The sequence below is a fragment of the Uranotaenia lowii genome, chromosome 2 (genome assembly GCF_029784155.1).
Source record: "Uranotaenia lowii strain MFRU-FL chromosome 2, ASM2978415v1, whole genome shotgun sequence".
In the NCBI taxonomy this organism is placed as follows: Eukaryota; Metazoa; Arthropoda; class Insecta; order Diptera; family Culicidae; genus Uranotaenia; species Uranotaenia lowii.
In genome coordinates this window covers 177,890,612-177,907,535 of record NC_073692.1, presented here as the reverse complement: position 1 = coordinate 177,907,535, position 16,924 = coordinate 177,890,612, and the positions used below count along the sequence as shown (strand labels likewise).

Sequence of the window (16,924 nt, the reverse complement as noted above, 5' to 3'; positions counted from 1 at the left end):
GGGTACCTCCACCAAAATTTTCGTTCCCATACTCCGAACATTTGAAAAGTCGGAGTGCTTTTTTTGTCAAATCTGTCCGCTCTTTGTAGTCAACCTCACTGGTGGAGTTAATAAAACTGTTCAATTGTTAAATCTTGTTACTAGGCAACTGACTTGATTTTCAAAACTCATCGAAAAAAACTGAAATTATTCAATAAGATAAAAAGAGACGAATTTATTCAGCAAAAGCATCTTTAAAAAAATTAAAAATAATTATTAGCAATCCATATTTTATTTGTCTGCGGCTAGCGAAGTAGACAATGTGCAACTCAAGACCCCATACACCCAACCTTCGGGTAGTGGTCATATCACCTCTTGTCTGCAACTCCGATTCTCTACCTCCCCGTGGTGCTAGCTGGGGTGCGAGCAACCTTAGCGGAGATCGGGTACCCAACCCCGGTGGATGCTTTGGTCGCATGCAGACTGAGTTAGGGGGCTTCGTACGCGTCTGTTCTCCATGTCAGGGGCGGCGTGCGGAGTGCAACAACGTCCTGGTGGTGTTCGGGACCCAAAACAGCAACATCACGACGGTCCTCCTGCGAGATAGTGGGGTTAGCTGCGGGCCTTGCGAGCCTGTGACTACAAAAAACATAAGCAACGAACAACGAACAACAAATTTCGGATGGAAATCGGCAAAGACCACCGCGACGAAAAGGGACTAGCGATTGGAAACTTGGAACATGGAACTGCCGATCTCTAAATTTTGTGGGCAGAACCCACGTGCTCTCCAACGAATTGAAGAGCCGCAAATTCGACATCGTAGCGCTGCAGGAGGTATGCTGGAAGGGCTCCATGGTACGAACGTATCCAAATGGTCGTGCCATCTACCAGAGCTGCGGCAACACACACGAGCTTGGAACAGCTTTTATAGTGATGGGAAAGATGCAAAAGCGCGTGATCGGGTGGTGGCCGATCAACTCACGAATGTGCCGGTTGAGAATCAAGGGCCGGTTCTTCAACATCAGCATCATCAACGTGCACAGCCCTCCCCTCGGAAGTACCGGTGACGACAAAGACAAATTTTACGCGCAGCTGAGCGTGAATACGACCGTTGCCCAAAACATGATATCAAGATCGTCATCGGGGATTTCAATGCTGAGGTCGGCCAGGAGGAGGAATTTAAACCGACAATTGGAAGGTTCAGTGTGCACCAGCTGACCAACGAAAACGGCCTCAGACTGATAGATTTCGCCGCCTCCAAACGAATGGCCGTACGTAGTACCTTTTTTCAGCACCGCCTCCCACACAAGTACACCTGGAGATCACCGTACCAAACTCAATCACAGATCGACCACGTTTTGATCGACAGCCGGCACTTCTCGGACATCATCGACGTCAGATCCTGTCGGGGCGCCAACATCGAGTCGGACCATTATCTGGTGATGGTGAAGATGCGCCCAAAACTCTCCGTAGTGAACAACACGCGAAACCCGCGCCCGCCTCGGATAAATATTGCGCGACTGAAGCAACCTAAGGTCGCGGCAGACTACGCGCAATCGGTCGAAGCAGCGCTGCCGGCAGAGGGCGAGCTTTACGAAGCCCCTCTCGAGGACTGTTGGGATACCATCAAAACAGCCATCAACAGTGCTGCGGAGAACGTCATCGGTTATGTGGAGCGATCTCGACGGAACGACTGGTTCGACGAGGAGTGTAGGAGGGTGATGGACGAAGAGAATGCCGCGCGGGCGGCAGTAGTGCAGAAAGGGCACCCGTCGAAATGTGGAAAATCACCGACAGCGGAAGAGGCAGCGAGTCTGACTTTTCCAGGAGAAAAAGCGCCGCCTGGAGGAGGAGGAGCTCGAGGAGCTGGAGCAGCTGCATCGTTGCCAAGAAACACGAAAGTTCTATCAGAAACTCAACGCATCCCGCAAAGGCTTCGTGCCGCAAGCCGAAATGTGCCGGGATAAGGACGGGGGTATCCTGACAGACAATCGTAAGGTGATCAAAAGGTGGAAGCAGCACTTCGATGAACACCTGAACGGCGCACATGCAGGAGATCAAGACGGTGGGGGAAGGTACATCGCCGGCGTAGCCAACGACGTAGACGAGCCACTCCCAACGATGAGTGAAGTTAAGGAAGCCATTCGCCAGCTGAATAGAAACAAGTCGGCTGGGAAGGATGGCATCGCAGCTGAACTCATCAAAATGGGCCCGGACAGGTTGGCCGATTGCCTACACCGGTTGATAATCCGGATCTGGGACATAGAACAGCTACCGGAGGAGTGGAAGGAGGGGGTAATATGCCCCATCTAAAAGAAGGGCGACAAATTGGACGGTGAGAACTACCGAGCGATCACTGTCCTCAATGCCGCCTACAAAGTGTTGTCCCGAATCCTACTCCGCCGCCTAACGCCACAAGCAAACAGATTCGTGGGAAGTCATCAGGCCGGCTTTATGGAGGGACGGTCAACGACGGACAAGATATTCACATTACGGCAAATCCTTCAAAAATGCCGTGAACACCAAGTCCCTACCCACCATCTATTCATCGACTTCAAAGCCGCATACGACACGATCGACCGTAACGAGCTATGGAAAATCATGGACGAGAACGGCTTTTCCGGGAAGCTGATCAGACTGATCAAGGCGACGATGGATGGAACGCAGTGCTGTGTGCGGATTTCGGATGAATTGTCGAGTTCATTCGAATCGCGCAGGGGGCTTCGACAAGGTGATGGTCTATCCTGCATGATGTTCAACGTGGCGCTAGAAGGTATTATTCGACGAGCGGTGGGCGAAATGCGGGGCACGATTTTCAACAGATCCAGTCAATTTATCTGCTTTGCCGATGACATTGATATTGTCGGCAGATCATCTGCGGCGGTGGAGGAGATCTACCGCAAACTGAAACGCGAAGCAGGAAGGATTGGATTGATGATTAATACGTCCAAGACGAAGTACATGCTGGCCTGCGGATCCGAGACCGACCGAACCCGCTTGTCCAGTAATAACAAGATCACGATCGACGGCGACGAGCTGGAGATAGTCGAAGACTTTGTCTATCTCGGCTCACTGGTGACCACAGACAATGGCACCAGCCGTGAGATCCGGAGGCGAATTATCAGCGGAAGTCGTGCCTACTATGGACTCCACAAGCAACTGCGGTCGAGAAGACTTAGCCCTCGCACGAAGTGTAACCTGTATACGACGCTTATTAGACCGGTTGTTCTCTACGGGCACGAGACATGGATATTGCTCGAGGAGGACCTGCGTACACTACCATCTTCAATACTGATGTTATGAAATCGCTTGGTACATCTTTGTACCTGAAAATGATCACATTTTCATATGTGATGAAAGAAATTAGAGAAACATGAACTATCAAAGAACGAAAGAACATAAGCCGTAAATATCATGAAAATTTCGAAAAAGATACAACGGCTCACCGACAGGACTTGAACCTGCAATCTCCGCTTCGGTACAACGGCGCGTTAGCCAATTCCACCACGGTGAACGTGATGGAACCGGCGAACACGAGCAATCGAGCTCTGCCGATCAACTGCTGGACCTTCTATCGAAACACCATGTATATCCCGCGTGTGATCTTTCCCTCTATTGATCTCTCTTGTTTCTCTAACCCCACCCATCGACTCGGGATTTAAGCCGAGCAAGCACATGGTCGATTGCTTCGGGTTTGCCGCAACTTACGGTCAGATGAAGAAGCAATCAGTGCCGCTCAAGGTTCCGAGCAGACCAGTTACACAGGGAGGTGTTGCTCTGTTGAAATCAATACTGATGTTATGAAATCGCTTGGTACATCTTTGTACCTGAAAATGATCACATTTTCATATGTGATGAAAGAAATTAGAGAAACATGTTCTTTGATAGTTCATGTTTCTCTAATTTCTTTCATCACATATGAAAATGTGATCATTTTCAGGTACAAAGATGTACCAAGCGATTTCATAACATCAGTATTGATTTCAACAGAGCAACACCTCCCTGTGTAACTGGTCTGCTCGGAACCTTGAGCGGCACTGATTGCTTCTTCATCTGACCGTAAGTTGCGGCAAACCCGAAGCAATCGACCATGTGCTTGCTCGGCTAAAATCCCGAGTCGATGGGTGGGGTTAGAGAAACAAGAGAGATCAATAGAGGGAAAGATCACACGCGGGATATACATGGTGTTTCGATAGAAGGTCCAGCAGTTGATCGGCAGAGCTCGATTGCTCGTGTTCGCCGGTTCCATCACGTTCACCGTGGTGGAATTGGCTAACGCGCCGTTGTACCGAAGCGGAGATTGCAGGTTCAAGTCCTGTCGGTGAGCCGTTGTATCTTTTTCGAAATTTTCATGATATTTACGGCTTATGTTCTTTCGTTCTTTGATAGTTCATGTTTCTCTAATTTCTTTCATCACATATGAAAATGTGATCACTACCATCTTGTTGCATGTTTCTCCCGAACAAAATGTCTCAAAATCCCATACAAACTTCAGGCTCGTTGAGCGACCCCTTCCCGTGATCCGATGTGGCCCAAATTTGGCATGAGATCTTGTACTAGGCCTAGGATCAATTTTAGCCTGCAGCGTATAACTTTTTCAAAAGTCAGGTCATTTGGGGCACTCTATTGCTTATGGATTTCTAATCTGATTAATATAAACAAACTGTCATTCCATATCCCCAACTTGCTAAATAAACGTAAATTCAACTTCATTCCAGTGAAAAAAAAACATCGTTCTGTTTTTTGCCAAAGAATAAGCCAGCCACAAACAGATGTACAGAATTCTTCGAACCCCACCCCCCCAACCCCCTAAGAGCAATCTCTAGATCCGCGCCTGATCCTCCTTCTTCAATTTCAGCTACTTTTCGTTATAATACTTTTCTCTTAAAAGAAACTGATGGCAATTCATTGGATACAGCCGATACAGCTGTTTCGAAATTAACAAAACTTGATTATTTTGAAGCCACTTCAGAGCGTATTTACTGAAATGTCTGCTGACAAAATCTGACAATACTGAAGTAAAACCATCATGAGATTGAACTCAAAGTTTAATCGGTTAGTTGAAATCGTATGTAGTGAAGGGTACATACAAGTTTACTATTTTAGGTTTTAAAAACAGCGAAAACCAAAGTTTTCGTTTTGAAAATTGTTGTTTATTTCCACAGGAGCAGAATCTTGGTAAATCATCTTTTTTTTTTACAAAAAAAACCAGCAAATACATACTTTAATATGCTAGGGACCTTGCCACGAGCAAACATGTTATAGGATTCAACCGCTGGAATATGTTTGAAATAGGGGTTTTCATAAGTTTTGTCGGCCATGAAAAATCATCTGTCTACAGCTTACGAGCTCTGGTAGTAGGGGAGAGGCGGGCTATATGCGCATATTAAGGAAAACACTCATTTTCTCCCATATTCCGATAGATAGGAGCCTGAAAACTATATGCACATGAGCGGACATCTGTTTTCTATACGTAAGGGCAATTTTTCTGTTAAAATCTCTTAAAGTTTTTGTGAAAATAATTTTATAATAAAAGAAGTCAAAATAGCCGATTTCCGAAACCGGCGGGCTAAATGCGCATATTTATGTTTTAAGCTATATTTCATTTACACTCGCAATATTTTGAAATTATTTAACTGAAAATGGTAGAAACGGATGTTAGGCATACGTCAAGGCTGAAATTTTGGTGAATTTTTTTACATCACTAGTTCTTTTGCATGAAACATAGTTAAGTATGCCATATGGCCATATTTCATGGTAATATTTTGTTCATATTGTATTTTTATCGGATCAGTATGAAGTTCTTCTATTTTCGCTGTAAGATCGTGATTTAAGCGTAGATTTAATGTTTTAATGATAAAAAGTAAAAAAATTAAAAGACTTATCTATTTTTCTTGATATAGGCATTTAACCTGCCTTGATATGGGCATTCAGAACCTGTCTCGTATTCCAATATCTTATCATCTACAACTTTGCAAAAAGCCTCAATTTGTTGAATTTCCGATTTCCAGATGAATAAGAAAGAAAAACCATTAAAATTTTTGTTCACAGAATCTGTACGTACGATAATTAAAATTCAATATATTATATCAAAACTGACAAAAATCTTGTATGAATTTTTAAATTTTTTCGACTTTATATAACAATTTAATTTTTTCATGCCGTGTGTTAAAAGCGTACTACCCTCAAACTGCACTGATTAGATATGATGAATCTCTAGCCATATCGTCAATCGGCTGTATGCGCATATTACCTAACATGCGCATTTAGGAACACTTCCCCCTATCAAAAATTTGTTCTTCAAGGTAAGGTTCGAATGACTCATCATAACTAGGCAACACTTTCAGCTTATCGAAGAGAAAAAAGTTGGAAATATCAGCGATCTACTCTAGTTTTTCGTATTTTAAAAGTTAAAAATCATGTTATGAGACTTCACTTCTCTGATGACACTTAACCCTATTTGCCATCTAAGAAGGTATATCACAGGAACAACAGAGTTATACAAACAAATAAACCAGATGAAGAGATTGTATTAAACTTACCAAAATAGCATATAGCTACAATAGTGGAGGTAATACATCTACAATGACAAGAATCCTACGTTTCGATTTGCTCACAAAAAGCAAAATAAATGATTTTAAGTAATTTGAGTAAAACGAACAAAAATTTCCTTGGCCGAGATATAAACTCCAGTTCTCCGAGATCGCTGTCCGATATCTTACCACGTTGTCAACTCATCAGTTGATATAATCCACGCTATAGTTCTATAGCACAGTGGTTTAAAACTCGAAAAATGTGATCATGGGCTTTTTGATGCCTTAGATGTCAAAATAGCTTAATTACATGTTCTACAATGTTTCATTATTTTCAATTGCGCATATTTTGCCATTATTTTTTTTCTGATCGATCCACCTAAAAATGAAATATTTTTTTATTTTTGAATTTGCCATCCAATCAAAATGATGTGTTCAGAAATGTTGTAGACAATACAATTTTAAACAACTTTTTAAAGACTTCAAAACTCTATCTTTTAAAACCACAGATATCTAAACATTTTTCTAAAAACTAACCTCAAAAAACGAAATTTTTGATTAACTTTTTTCAAAGCGACTTTCGAGTCTTACTTTATATGAGAGAGTTGTAACAATTGTAAAAGTACACAACTTCATTGAAGGTGTCAAGTTTCTATCTTGACGTTAAATGGTACTTTTTGTGTAATTACGTTTTAAAATTGCATATTTTCAATGTTCCATATCTCTGGAAGTTGCAAACTTACGAAAACAAAATTATATGCATTTGAAAGGCACATTCTTAAGCTTTAATAAACATATAATTTCATTTGTATGTATCAGGTTTTACTACTAAAAGCATTTATCTGAAAGATGGTAGTTTTGAAGTTTTTGTTAAGCCAGCCTGGCAATCTCTTGCTGTTTAGCAAAAGGAAGGGTGAAATCTTTTTTTTTATTCTACTCCTACCGTTGACAAGTGAAGACGACAGTTCTTAATTTGTTACCGATGTGTTCTAAATCTAACATTCAAAATTAACGATAAAGGCACTAGGAAAAAAAGTTCTACTTTTGGCAGTTTAGAAACATTGTGGTATGACTTAAGTAGTTCCGTGAAGTAATGTTCAAAATGTTAATCAATATTAAAGTACTTACCCAATACTGGATGGTCATGTACATGACAAGTGCTAGCTCGGGAACTGAAAGAACTCCTATGATGATGGACCAACTTAAAAGACCCCATGATACACCCTAAAATAGGAAAATTTCTTCAATAAAAGTAGTCAAATTTGACAATTAAATTAAGACCGACCGTGGACAGGCCATGGATGAGAATTGCCGACGATATGAAAAGTATGAAGAATTCCGCGCACAGCAGATAGGACGGAACCGGAAGATTGCCCCGCGCCTCCAGTATCCACGAGACCTCGCAGGAAAAAGCCACCAGGTAGGTAATCTGCGTGAAAGGAGAAAGAAAATAGAAATGAAGGCCTTCCATTAATAAAAGCTGCGTAACAGATGCAAAACATAATCGAGCCTAACAATGCAACAATGCCATCCAATTAGCGACTGTGGCTCAACGGACTCCAATTCAACTAGCTGAAGCTGAGCCAAGCTGACTAACTAACTGTGGCACCGTGTTCGTTGATGGATTATTACAGCGATTCACTTTTTCTTATCTGCATCTAGTAGCTCCTCGATCTAAGGCTTCGGTGAGCTGTTAGGCGGACAGATCCGGAAGATTTGGTCTACCATTTTTCAACCGATAAGTCGAACTACCGGAGCGAGCCACTTTGTTATGAGTAGTAGTAGTTAGGATGGGAAAAATATGATTCACTGAATTTAGTACCAACCGGTAAGAAAGATTGCGATCAAAAACTGCAAGACGAGATCGAGACGAAACAATCATGGCGCAACGAATCGTCATATTATTATTATGGCTTGGGTGTTATGTCATACGGCAGAAGATTTACTTCCATGTTTTGTTGCGGGAGTTTAGGCATTGGAAAAACATGATTGAGAAGTCCCCTTAACCCCTGTATTGTCTTAGTTCAAAACTTTAAAAAAATGAATGAGCCCAATAACCTTAATTTTAAAGCGATGTTTCATAAATCTCTTGAAACGAATCCTTTACTGGGGCATTTAGATTATCTTGTTCTCACTCAAATTATCAGAACATAACAGAATAATAAATTATCCAACATAGTAAATCAAACAGAAACATTGAATGTTCATATTCGGCAAAATAACTGTAGCTGGCAAAAAACAAACTGAGAGAAGTCTCGCTTCTTGAGTTAGATCCTACCTCTAAACTAGGGATATCATACGTCCTCTTAAAAGAGTATGTTTACTCTTTTTCGACCGAGAAATGAGCGTACTTTTCTTTTGTGGATATTAAGTTTTTATTTAGTTTTTGAAGGTCGTATGAACCAACACAAACAAAATTGAGATATTGGTTGCAAACAATTGGTAAACATGTATTTTATGATGGGTATAAACTAAATTTCATTTGATCAATAAATGACTGCAACAAAATGATTTAAATAACTCTAAATTTAAAAAGCTGCAACAAAATGGTTTGAAATTAGGGCGTTTAACGACTTCCTCATTTTTGAGTGCAATTTGTCTTACGACGTTTTGCGCTGCACTGGATTGGCATGTAACAAAAGAACGGAAAATAACAGTTCGGCGAGTTGATTTTTGTGCCCTTAATGCATTTTTGCAGAAAACGTACATAATTAAGTGTGCTGAAAGCCTTGATATTTAAACAGAAGAGTGGTTTGAACTACCTCAGTAAAATAAGTTCCTTCAACCAATTGTTGGGTAAGTTCAGTGATGTACTTTAACTTCATAGTTTTCCCCTCACAATGCACAGTGCTCCAGAACGTAACTTTATCGTAACAAAATTAATTACGAAGATACTATAAAAGATAGACAAACGATGTCTCCAGCAAAAATGCTCATTAAACCATACGCATAAAGAATCTTAAATCAAATATCAGAGAGTGTCATTTTTGCATGATTTACACATTGAAACTTTTTCCAGTGAACAGATAGAGCCAAACTTTCTTCCACAAAAATGTAGTAAACGGTTTTTAAGGCAACTTTATCGAAGAAACTACATACATATGACGTTTTGAAGGCGAGTTATAATTTTTAGATTGTTTAAATATTGGGGTTTGTCGAAAAAACTGTATTTTGTACAGTATCTTTTGTGAATGAATTCATACAATAAATATGACTTCGTGCATTTCACAGTGGTTTAAAACTCGAAAAACGTGATCATGGGCTTTTTGATGCCTTAGATGTCAAAATAGCTCAATGACAAGTTCTACAATGTTTCATTGTTTTCAATAGCGCATATTTTGCCATTATTTTTTTCTGATCCATCCACCTAAAAGTGAGATATTTTTTTTATTTTTTGAGTTTATCTTCCTATCAACATGATGTCTTGAGAAAACTTGCAGACAATACAATTTTAAACAACTTTGTTAAAGACTTTAAAGCTCTATCTTTGAAAACAACAGATTTATAAACATTTTTCTAAAAACTAACCTCAAAAAACGAAATTTTCGTTTAACTTTTTTCAAAGCGAGTTTCGAGTCTTACTTTATATGAGAGAATTGTAACAATTGTAAAAATACACAACTTCATTGAAGGTGTCAAGTTTCTATCTTGAGGTTAAATGGTACTTCTTGTGTAGTTACGTTTTAAAATTGCGTATTTCCAATGTTCCGTATCTCTAAAAGTTGCAAATTTATGAAAATAAAATTATATGCATTTGAAAGGCACATTCTTAAGCTTCAATGAACATATAATTTCATTTTTATGTATCAGGTTTCACTACTAAAATCATTTATCTGAAAGATGGCAGTTTTGATGTTTTGTTAAGCCAGCCTGGCAATCTCTTGCTGTTCAGCAAAAGGAAGGATGAAATCTTCTTTTTTTTCCATTCCTACCGTAGACAAGTGAAGACGACAGTTCTTAATTTGATAAGATTGAAGAGGCCCTGCCTAGAAGCGTTAGTTTCATTATAGTTAGTTAATCATTTATCTGAAAGAAGGTAGTTTTGAAGTAAGCTGGTTCAACTAAACTTCAAAACTATCAGTTTTCAGGGCTTGCGATATAGCTCAGTTGGCAAGTCTGTTGTCTCCTGAGCCGATGTCCGCGAGTTCGAGCCCAAGAGTAAATATCGAACACAGTTGTACCGGATAAGTTTTTCAATAACGATCCGCCAACTGCAACGTTAATAAAGTCGCGAATGCCATAAAGATGGTAAAACGACTATAATCGAAACAAAAAAAAACATCTTTCAGATAAATGATTTTAGTAGTAAAACCTATCATGTTTTTTTTGTGTGTCATAAATAAACCAAAACAAATCATTTTTTTAAATCACGTAGCAAAATAGTAGAAAATTCTGAATTACATTTCAAAACTAGAATATAAAATATGTTGCAAAACTTCATTAGCGATTTTCTCAAATCACGTCAGATAGCTTATACGACCTAATCAAAACAAACTCTAGAATTGTACTTCCTTTTGTTGATCAGCATATTTACAGAGAAACTCATTTAGCAAATAACTATTAGTGAGCAACCGGTTTTCACGAGGTGTGACAGATGTGTTCTGATAGACAGAGAAATTTATGTTAAAACCGAATTTAAGAAGTCGAATTCTTCAAGATGTCTGCTCATGAAAAGGTTCCAACCGGATTCCAATTGGTTTTTCCAGGTGAGTTTGTGTGAAATATCATAATTTTGCAAAGGTACTGCCTCTGTGGTAAAATAATAGATCAATACATGACTGAAAAAAGTAAGCAAAGATAAAACAGATCTTTTATGATACAGCAAGAGTATTTCTCGTAATCAACGATAAAGTTATTTTATATTTTACATTGAAAATCTTTTTATTACAAATCCGTGCGAAAGGTAGTATGGGGTTTGAGGGTTGCAAACCTCACCCACATGGAGATTTTGTCCAAATAAAAAAACAACAGGTAAACTCGGCAGAAGTGAACAGCAATCGCGGGAAACATCAGAGCACCTGCAACGGTTCAGGCGTAAATATTGGTTTTAAGTATACCAGTTTTAGCAAAATTTGAAATTTTAGAATCGGCTAAAACACCCACTCCCCACCGGTGTAGGAGCAAATTTGAAACGGAAACACTTTCATTGCACACACTCAATAATTGAGAAGAAAAAACCCATTTTATTAGAAAAATTGCATAAGTTTTGAGTTTCACTGTTAATTGTCTTAAAATTAATTCTACGAATATTCTTTTTGACAAAACAATGATTTCAACTATTCTACCAGAATTTCATTAATTTAAAAGCAAAAATGACTACACAACGAGGAAAAAAGGTCAATTGAAACAATTCTTCAATTAATTCAATCAAATTGCTTTGAATCAATGGAATAAGGTTTTGTTAAAATGAAATGAAAAAGCAATTTTTTTCAAATTATTGCTGACATTTATAAAGGAAACGAGAAATGTTTATCTCAAAGCCAAAGGAAATTTTCCTTTGATTTGTCGACATTTTTGTTTGACAAAAACTTGTTTCACTATTTGTAAATTTATGTATGGATACAGAAAAATATGCTGATATTGACGAAAACTCCGAGCAATCCATACGAAACTAAAAATCTCTCAATTATGATATATTGACAGTTCTACACGAACACCACTTTAACAGAAGGCCTCAGCCCTAACCTCAAACCATGGGAGAACAGAATCGATTTTTGAGAAGGGCGCACGATAAACGCGATTTTCCGGTCTAAAATCGACAAATTCGCCCTGTGGAAAAGTGTTACACAGATGTTCGTGTTTTGATTTTTTTTTTGGGTGTTCAGGGCTGCCAAGTGCATTGATATTTGGAAAACGATGATAATGCAATTAAGCATTGTTATTGAAAAACCTTTTCATGAGTACTGAGAATTTGCAACTTGCCCGTAGATTTATATTCGAATGTGAAATTGAACGCATCATTTATCTGAACGAAAGAACAGCTTACTGTATCGCACACTTAAGCGAAGAAGCGAATTATGTGGATTTGTTTATAATAATCAGAGCATGCAGGAGATTATTTTCAAAGTCAACATAGACGGGCTTTCATTAAATTACTTTTTTTGTAACAGTTAATGATTTGGCATTCGTTTAGAAGATAGAAACAAATTTTGAATCTATCAAGCAGTATATGAAAACATATTTCAGATGTTTTAAATTCACCTTGAAAATTCATTAGGAAAATATGGCTTATCTTCATCAATTTTGGGACGCCTCATAATGAATTCAAACGTTTAGCTGTTGACATTTAAAAAATTTAATCAATTCAGAAATATTATAATTAGTTGAAATCAAACAAATACTGATTTCAGTGACGCACCAAGCATCACTGGTGAGGCTGCCAGCAAATCAAAGTTTGAGGTTATGGCTGAGGCCAATTTTTCGCCAATACTATCGTCCGTAACAACAATAACAATAAACATTTATTTTACCTCATCGAAAAAGTATTAAAATTTTCTTTTCGTTTATTTTTTTCAAATTTTAGAACGCTGACTGGATTCACTAATTCGTCGAGCCCAAATGAAAAGCTTTTTATTTAATTATATTAAATCGAGAATAATGTGACATCTATTATTTATACTTGATATGGTTTTTATTAACATCTATTCTCAATTTATGTTACGTATAGGGTGGTTGAAGCGAAAAAAAAACAATCAAATAATATCTCAAAAAGAAACTATTATAGAAACTATCACACCCAATGTTACGCAAACATGTGTGAAAGAAATCATTGTTCGCTAAAATATTCTCACCGTGAACTAAATCGGTCTGTAGTATATTTTGAAATCCTGTTCCAAATTTGCATGAATTTGGAACAAAGGCGTATAACTGTTGGGAATTTTGAAATCGATAACTGTGCTAAAACAGCAATTTACGCCACCGGTGCCAGCCGAAATGTTTTAGCGTGGTCGAAAACCGTGTTTTGCATCTACCGTTGGGACAGCCCTCAGCGAAGCGAACGTACAGTTCTGCGAATTCAAAATTCAAATCGTTTCGTTCGGCAGCCGAACACAATCAATCGGACAACACATCGGGGCGTGGCTAGAAGTAGTAGATACAAGGTAACAGGAAACTAGCGAGAGAAGGGTGCGAGGCAATGTTCACTCGGTCCGTCGGGCAACCAGAGCTCGTGTACATTCGTGTACAGAGGTGCCAATGTGTCTGATTTTTCAGGATTTGCCTGATTTTTCGAGGCTCAGCCTGACAACCTGATAAGCCATTGAGTTTCCCTGATTATTTAAAACATGCCTGATTTTGCCTGATTTTTTCGAAAGTGATGAAAAATGGATAGCAAGGAACTGGATTAGGTACCATTGCTGAAGTGAAAAAGTGAAAATGTGGTTGAATCAAAGCAATCGAAAGATTCCCTTTAATTATTATTTAAAAAAGGGAATTAAAGGGAATCTTTCGATAGCTTTGATTTAGTAGAATTATTCAACCAAATAGGCACACAACACATATTAGAGCAAGTTCATTAGTGTTTGGAAAAAGTGGTAGAAATTTTGTCACCTTTTACACATTTAGAAAATTTGGCCATGCAAAAACATTTTCAAGATCTGTGGCCTTCAAGTTTTTTAACAACACGTGTTGCAGTTTCGCAGGCTGTGATGCAAACATAGCAATATTTCTATCACATGCGGTTGAAATGAAACTAGTGGCCATAAAAATAAAACGCCCAAAGATCTTGAAAAAATTTTTGCATGGAAAAATTTTTAAAATGTCAAAATTTCTACCACTGTTTCCCAACACCAGTGAACTTGCTCTTAGAGTGAAAATTTGGAGCGATGACCAAAACAAAAGGTCATCACTTTGAGCGAAATTTCCGTTACTTTAACGTAGCAAGATTTTGCCTGATTTTTATTTCACCAGTTCCCTGATTTTGAAAAAAAAAATGATGGCAACCCTGTTCGTGTACGGTAAGTTTCGTTCTGATGTTTTGTTGTTGTGATTTTATTCCTGCGAGGCATGGAAACATCAATGCAGAATTGTTCTTTTCTTTTTTTTTTGTGCAATGACGTAATGTTTGGAACGAAGATGAAATCAATCTACAAATAACAAGTTATTGTCGCTGAATCCCCAAACCGGAGTTATCGTCAATGAGCGCTGGCGACATTTACTAGCGACACTCACTGGCGACAAGTTATTATCAGGACGTGTACAACTTCGGGTGTGTTCTTATACCAAAGATTTTTTATTTCAAAGGAAAGTGCCGCAAAAACAAAGGATTTTTTCCTTTGGTTTTGGTATAAATAAAAAATCCTTTGGTTCAAATGCATTTTCCTCTGTTTCAAAGATTTTTTCTTTTGAAAAATCTTAGATTCAAAATATTAATGCTTTGATACAAAAACCAGTTTCATTTGATTTAAAGTTATTATCTTTGCTCAAAGGTAATTTAGATATAGATTTAAAAGCATTTATTCATTGAACCATTTTCCATTTATTCCAATTGGAAGATTTTTACCCTGTTATTTCGAAGTTCCTATTAGGAGTTTGAATAATAAAAAGATACAATTTTAGTTCTTAAATTCTTTTTTATACACAAACACATAAAACACTGGTTCACTATAACCGAGTAGGGTCCTTGATATCGTTGACAAAGTTTCGCATTCTCCGTGGGCCGGTCAATAAACTTCCGAAAGCCACTCCAGCTGCTGGCTGGTCCGACTGGTGATTGCCGTTGAAGATTGGGCCGAAAAAATACGACCGCGGAATTTGGGGAGGTGTTACTTTGCGCAGCTTTCTCCATGTTCAAGAGACTTGGAAATCTATCCGTCGGCCGTGGTCCTGTAACTATACAAGCGTTTTAGAAAATCTTGAATTCACTTAAATATTCAGTATTTATTAACTTACACTTACCATTTTGCATCCTGAATCCTCCTTATTTATAGCTTACTCCGATTCACTGGTTTGATTTTTAAAACGAGCGGCCGAACTTTATTCGATTTTTCGGTTTTCTGTTCTTCTTGCAAGTCAATGCAAAATATCTTCTAAGTTTGAAGTTTTTGTTTCAAAAAATTATTCTTTTCAGTTTAAAACATTTTTCTTCGGTTGAAAGAAAATTTACTTTGTTTCTAAAGAAATATGCAATTGAACAAATTTCTTTTGAATCAAAGAATTTGTTTGAAATCAAAGTCCAAAGTTATTCAATTCAAAAAATTTATTCTTTCTTTCAAAAATTATTCTTTACAATCAAAACTATAATTCATTGATTCAAAGAAAACAGGAGCTGGATTCAAAAAAATGAATGTTTTGAATCAAAGTCAGATTTAATTCGTTCCAAAATTCAAGTTTACTCTGCGTGAATACACGGAATCGTCCATCTTGTGACAGGCAATCGTACTCATAGGCATAGTAGGCAAACAATTCGCTGTCAAAAAGCGCTCCGTCTCCACCCCCCACCAATGAGAAACTTTTGGTACTCCTTGCCTACTGTTGCTCAATATGCAACCACCCGTAGCTGTATAGGCACGCTGGTTATTACTTTACAAAAGCGTTGCCAGTAATGATATTTCACAACGTCGCTAGTTGGCAAGGTTGCCGATCACCAGCGCGAAAACTTCGGATTTCAACTTCAATGACAATAAACTCGGAAGAAATCAGTCGAATGATTCTTTCCGAAGCTGGCTACCACAAAACCACGTCTGGATGTTGTTCTAACTCAAAATTAAACTCAAAGAGGTGATGTAATTTTAAAAGCTCCTCAATGCACTTATTGTGACTTAGTAAATCCCGTTTTGACCAATTGTCTGCCTTTTATGTGAGTTAAGTCCCTTACTACGTACAAAGAATACACTTTTGCACCTTTCAAGTTCATTAATGAGTACATAACGTTTACTCAAGGGGCATTGGGCAGTTAATTTTCTTTGTCAGCCATTATGTAACTTTCAAAGCCTTCATTCAAGTAAATATGTGACTTTTGGTAGCTTGGGATCATCTCGGAAACAAAATCAAAGAGTTCTATTCACTATTCTTTGACACAACTTTCTCATCAATTATCGTAAAGTGATCAATGATAAAATCGATACAAAATTTTATTCAAACAGTTACTCCATTGAAGAAGTCAATAATTTATGAAGATGCATCATTGGATCCATACACTACAAACTGCGTATTTGAAGAGTAATATTGAAAAAGATATTCCGGTATACATCAAATGAGCCCATTTACTTTTCTTATCCATAAATTTCTATCAGGCTATAAGTATTTTTTTATCCTAAAAATAGGCTCATTACTTCATCCAAAAACCTCGTGCATGTTCCCCGTGCTGCGAGTAGTAAAACAAACTAAAAAGTCTGCCAAAATTGTCTTAATTATTTACTATGATTGACTTGATTTTATTCATTTTACACATATTTTTTCAACAAATCGTCAAT

At 38.2% G+C, this 16,924-nt stretch overlaps 1 protein-coding gene across 2 annotated transcripts in view; it reads right to left on the bottom strand.

Moving 5' to 3' along the window:
- Nucleotides 1–16,924, bottom strand: part of LOC129746593 (uncharacterized) — a 134,256-nt gene that overhangs the window by 5,812 nt on the left and 111,520 nt on the right. For both annotated transcript variants that reach the window (XM_055740331.1, XM_055740330.1), the window contains exons 3-4: nt 7,798–7,941; nt 7,641–7,736 (exon numbers count right to left, since the gene is read on the bottom strand). In XM_055740331.1, the coding sequence (XP_055596306.1) occupies nt 7,641–7,736; nt 7,798–7,941 (240 nt within the window). The remainder of the gene's footprint in view (nt 1–7,640; nt 7,737–7,797; nt 7,942–16,924) is intronic.